The sequence below is a fragment of the Musca vetustissima genome, unplaced genomic scaffold (assembly GCF_032173495.1).
Source record: "Musca vetustissima isolate MV318-11 ecotype Yass unplaced genomic scaffold, APGP_CSIRO_Mvet_v1 utg8222, whole genome shotgun sequence".
Classification (NCBI taxonomy): Eukaryota; Metazoa; Arthropoda; class Insecta; order Diptera; family Muscidae; genus Musca; species Musca vetustissima.
Window position 1 is genome coordinate 1 of NW_026887855.1, and position 5,424 is coordinate 5,424.

Consider the following 5,424-nt stretch of genomic DNA (forward strand, 5'->3'; position numbering starts at 1 on the left):
AATTTTCTTTGCAATCGTTTTAAAGCCCACGCCGTGTCCTGAAAATGTCTTGTTGCCAATCCACGGCTGTGTGCGCGAAATATTGACATTCCAAGAAATCTTCCTAGAAATATTTGCATTTAAAGTAAATCATTTTGTTTTGCTATCATCTAAAAAATGTTGATTCTTGTTTTTAGGTTATGTTCTCCTTTTTATGTTTATTTAAAATAAGAAAAAATAATAGTTGTATGTCAGGTTTAATTATTATAACCCATATCTTCCGCTCCAATTGAATCGTGTCTAGATAGGTTTTAGGAAACCAAGAAAAGTCAATGGATGTAAATCAGATAATATATACCGGAAGGCATAATACTCGGTCATATAGAGTTGATGTTAGTTGAAGAAAGGAACCATCTAAATATCTGCATATACATAACACATTTTCTTCTTGAATTTCTAGACTCTTCGAGTTTTTATATAGCCCGATGATAATAAACTTACTATTTTATTTAATTGAACTTATTTTCTGTGACAAATGAATAATTTTAAGATTTAAGATTTTTTTGTGAAAATTATCCAACTGATATAGATCCAAATATGATATTTATAGTTCAGTATGGCATACACTTTTTAGTTCATTCCTGTCATATCCCTTTTCCTGCTCGTTAACAAGCACCCTTTCACTTGGCAACAGATATACAATTTTAAATTTTTATCTGAGCTGGATAACCGACAGACAACACAACACAACACAACAGACATCCTTTTTTAGATTTGCATCCTTGGCAAATGGATGATTGCAATATATTTCGAAAGTAGATTTTAATCTAGATTATTATTGTTTTTTTATTAAGATTTAATTTTCAAACGGAAATTAAATGGTAACCATTTTCCTTTCACAGTAACTGCTTAAAAGAGGGCATAACCGGAGAAACAAAGCAGGCGATTTATTTCTAACATTTCCAAGAATATTGTTACAGTGTTATTTTGTGTAATGGTGGAACCACCTAATCCATTTCAGGAGAAGCAGTTATTACTCGCTTAAATGGGGATGTGATACAAGTGTTCTTTCTATGCAGTTTATATTTTGTTTTTTTTGTTTTTTAGTTTGCTCTGCTATGTAGTTTTACACAAAAATGGCATCACATTCACGACACAAATTCACTAAAGGCAATGACATTCTATGACAAGTGTCCTCTGTGACTTGTGTCCACACCCTTCTCCACTACTTTGCTATGATTTCAGTATAACCAACAAATAACAGACAGAGAACATTGACCGCCGACCCTCCAATGGCATGTCCGTTGTGCATCATTCTCAATTCACTATTCTGTCAGTCAGTCGGTTTGTTGCAACAGGACGGAACAACTTTAATTATCTGCCAAAGTAAATAGAGTCGTTTTTTGCTTTGTTTTGCTGTTGCGGGACAAAAAAGTAAACAAAGTGACGCCGTTAACAAGCCTACTCTTCTTCATCAGTAAGCGGCTACATTCTCTGGGTCACAGCCTGCCGGTCACTAGCTGTGAATTACCAACTAAAGTCTACAATGAAACATGCATTGGCAGTGGCCAGGCACGAAGATATTATTCACCCCGAAGGAAGTTCACGGAAGAGACCAAATAATGTTATAAAATTCCATAGCAAACAGAAAGCCTTTGCAGTTGCATTTCCCCAGCTGCGATTACTGGTTGAATAGCCAAAGCCTGTGGAGGCATCAAAGGAGTGCGTTGTAATGTCCGTCTACCTGAAAACAGTTGCATTACTTCTGGTTTTTCTGCACCGGAGCTATGGCATTGTGAATCCCGACAATGAATCTGCCCGCATGGTTATCTATCTTCAGAAACCCAGCAGTTTGGGACCTAGAACCTGGTTGGCCGGAGTCAACTGCTTGGATCAAATAACTCGTCTATTCTTTCGCAAACGTGAAAGCCTCACACGGTCGCCAAATGTGGTTATGACCATTGCCAAGAATATGACCACTCCAGCTGCTCAAATCCAGGAGGGATTTCTCAAAATTATGATGGAGGCCGTCAGCGAGCTGCAGCCCGTTCACAAACGCTATCAAATGCGTATCGTTTCGGATGCCCAACCCTACGTAAAATTTAAAATGAAACAAAATGAATTGGTATTGGCGGATTACTACATCATTGTTGTTGATTCCCTGACTCGATTATCCAACCTTCTGCAGAACTACGTCAGCAATATGCTGTCTTGGAATCCGGGAGCACGTTTCCTAATACTCTACAATAATGTCAAGAATCGCAACAATTCAGATGAAACAGCTAAAGTAATTTTCCAAGCGATGCTAGACCAATTCTACATCCATCGTGTTGGTCTGTTGTACGCCACTTCGGATACCGGATATGTCTTCAAGGTATTGGACTACTACAATAGCTTGTCGTGTCGAAAGCTTAGGGTCAAACAATTTGCCGAATGCCAGGAGGGTAATGTGTTGACAAAAAATCCTGGAGGTCTTCAGCGTAGTTTGGATCGATTTTTGAGCAGTTTGAGTCTGACTAATTGTACATTTTATATGTGTGCTTCCATTTCGGCACCATTTGTGGAGGCCGATTGTGTGTTGGGTTTGGAAATGCGAATAATTGGATTTATAAAGACACGTCTGAATTTTAATGTAAGTTTGAAATGTGTTCCTTACAATTTGTTGGCGGTGTGAAATGTGAGATATGCAATATATATTTTTGGTTGAAATGAGGTGTACACGAAAGGGAGAGAGAGGGGGCGTATGCACGGTATCGTTAGTTATACGTAAGAGATAACGACTTTTTAGGAAATTTCAACATTCACTAAGGACTGGATAATTGTCGCTGGATAGCAGTCTAAAAATGTCAATCTCAAAAGAAGTAGTATCGGGGATCAAATATTTTTATGCATATCTCACGTTTTTTATTTAACGAATTACAATTTCCTACCAAATGTTTTTTACCCTTACGTCCATTTAGATTATTCAGCAATGTGAACGTGAAAGTCGCGGTGTCCAAGAAGAGGCCGGAAATTGGACTGGTCTATTGGGTAGGCTAAACGAAAAGTCTTGTGATTTCATCATGGGTGGATTCTATCCCGACAATGAAATTATAAGTAACTTTTGGGTATCCGATACCTACTTGGAGGATTCCTATACATGGTACGTGAAGTTGGCTGATCCACGTCCAGCCTGGATGGCTCTCTATTCCATATTTCAAAATCTAACATGGGCCGCCTTCGTTGTGATGTTGTTGATTACTTGGCTAACATGGTTTGTGTTGGTGTACTTTTTGCCCGAACCAGCGGAGAGCAAGGAAGTGTCGTTAACCGGTATCAACAATATGGCAGTGTCGATTTGTGTATCGGTTAACGAACGGCCGTTATGTTTAGCTTCCAGATTTTTCTTTGTATCCTTAGCTTTGTATGGACTAAATGTTACATCGACCTATACCTCGAAACTCATATCGGTTTTCTCTAATCCTGGACATTTGCATCAGATCGATACTCTTGCAGAAGTGGTAGATGCTGGTATACCATTTGGTAGGTTAGCTAAAATAGTTAATTCTTTTCTCAACAGCACCCATTATAATTCCCTGCAGGCGGCTATGAAGAAAGTCGGGATTGGTTTGACAACGACGAGGATTATTGGGTCTTTGATAAATATAATTATTCCGTAGATTTTGAACCGCTCTATATAAATCTAATATCAGTCGAGCAGGGGGAACGTGTGATATTAAGCCGCCGCATGTATATCATGCAAAGTGCCTTGGCGGATAATATCTATGCCTTTCCCTTTAATGTCTTCTCCAGCCCCATGCAGATGATTATGAAGCCAGGATTTCCTTTTCTCTATGAATTCAATTTGATGATACGTTATATGCGCGATTTTGGTTTTCTAAATAAAATCCATCGTGATTTTGTCTACAACAACACATATCTGAATCGAATTGCAAAGATGAGACCAGATTTTAAAGGTAATGGCCAGCAAGAAGATACACAAACATGTAATTAGCGATTATTTTATCCTTTGTTCCAGAAAAAGTCATTGTCCTAAGAATGGATCATTTACAGGGAGCCTTTTCTATCTTAAGTGTGGGTATTTGTGCCAGTATAGGACTATTTTTGGCTGAGCTCTTGGTGTACTACGTGTGTGGGCCATGTTTGTTCAAATCGCCGCATAAGAAGCGTCAAAGAAAGCGTCGGGATAAGGAGCGGAAACGAAAGCGTAACAAATCATCTGAAGAAATCGTTATATATTGGAATGAAATTAATCTACAAAAGGATATGCGTTTAACACCGCTCAAGAGAAGGATTGTTCAGAAGTCGTCGAATGAATAAAGCGAAAGTGTGATAAATGCAAAATGTTCCATCAGAAATTAAATGTGTTTTAAAATAAAAGCAAACTTTTAATGAAATTTACAATATTGTTGAAATTTAACCGATGAGGTCTTTCCATTACACTATAACTGGTAATGAAGTGTCACAACAGATCCATTCGTATTTCGTCATCAGGCAAGTGTAAAAATGCATCTATGGCCATGTGTTTTCGTGTGGGTAACGCAACCGCACCACCACCACTTTCATCTTTCCCATTACAACATGTACGATTGTTTATTTACATAGCCTAGAGGAGGAAGACTAGCAGCGCGACCACTTTGGCTCATAAAACTCAAATCACTCACAGAATGTAAACAATTCCGAGAAACGTGATATTTCATGGTGGTACCACACAGTGTTCTTACAACGAATGTACATTTTCGATGACGATGACGACGACGACAATGCCACAGACTAGGAAGGAGAGGAGAAGGAGTCATAAAATTGCGACACAACATCACAATAACAAGGCAAAGAACGACGGCTAGGATTGTTTGCAAAAATACTTCCATCGATGAAAATTTGTTACCGCAACAAGATAAGGATGGAAATCTCCCCTCCCATGTTAAGTGTGAGAATATTTGGAAAGAAATTCTGTTGCAAATATTCAATGGCCATTGACATAATATTTCGAGAACTCTTATAGTAATTAAGAAAAAAATGCTAATTCCACTCCTCCTCCCCCCGTCCCTACCAGCACTCCAATAATATTTGCAAACTACTACAAAATTGTGTGGCTATGTAAACAAATCGTAAATTTCAATTTTACGACTTAATTCGGCATTTAGTGCAGGAGCAACAGACGATCACTCGATTCCGAACATATATCGTAAGTGGTTTTTATGTTGTGTATGCGTTTTACTCAATATTTACTCGTACAAGCAAAACAAACAGAAACAACAAAAACAACAAACACAATAAAAACCATTGGTGTTGATGAGAGTCCGATATTTGTTACTGAATTGTTAACACGGTTAATGATCGCACGAGGTCGGAGTATTCAGTGAATATCCCGAACGATTGCTGGTACTTCGTTCTTTTTTTTAAACTAAAATTGATGTGTATATTCTACACAAAAGAGGTTAT

General features: G+C 38.0%; 1 protein-coding gene across 1 annotated transcript; it reads left to right on the top strand.

Annotated features, from left to right (window-relative positions):
- Nucleotides 1–1,766: 1,766 nt before the first annotated feature.
- Nucleotides 1,767–4,299, top strand: LOC133335599 (uncharacterized). The gene is made up of 4 exons (XM_061543905.1): nt 1,767–2,611; nt 2,940–3,501; nt 3,561–3,935; nt 3,998–4,299. Exons 1-4 carry the CDS (start codon nt 1,802–1,804, stop codon nt 4,297–4,299), a joined length of 2,049 nt encoding a protein of 682 aa, XP_061399889.1. The 5' UTR covers nt 1,767–1,801.
- Nucleotides 4,300–5,424: the final 1,125 nt, after the last annotated feature.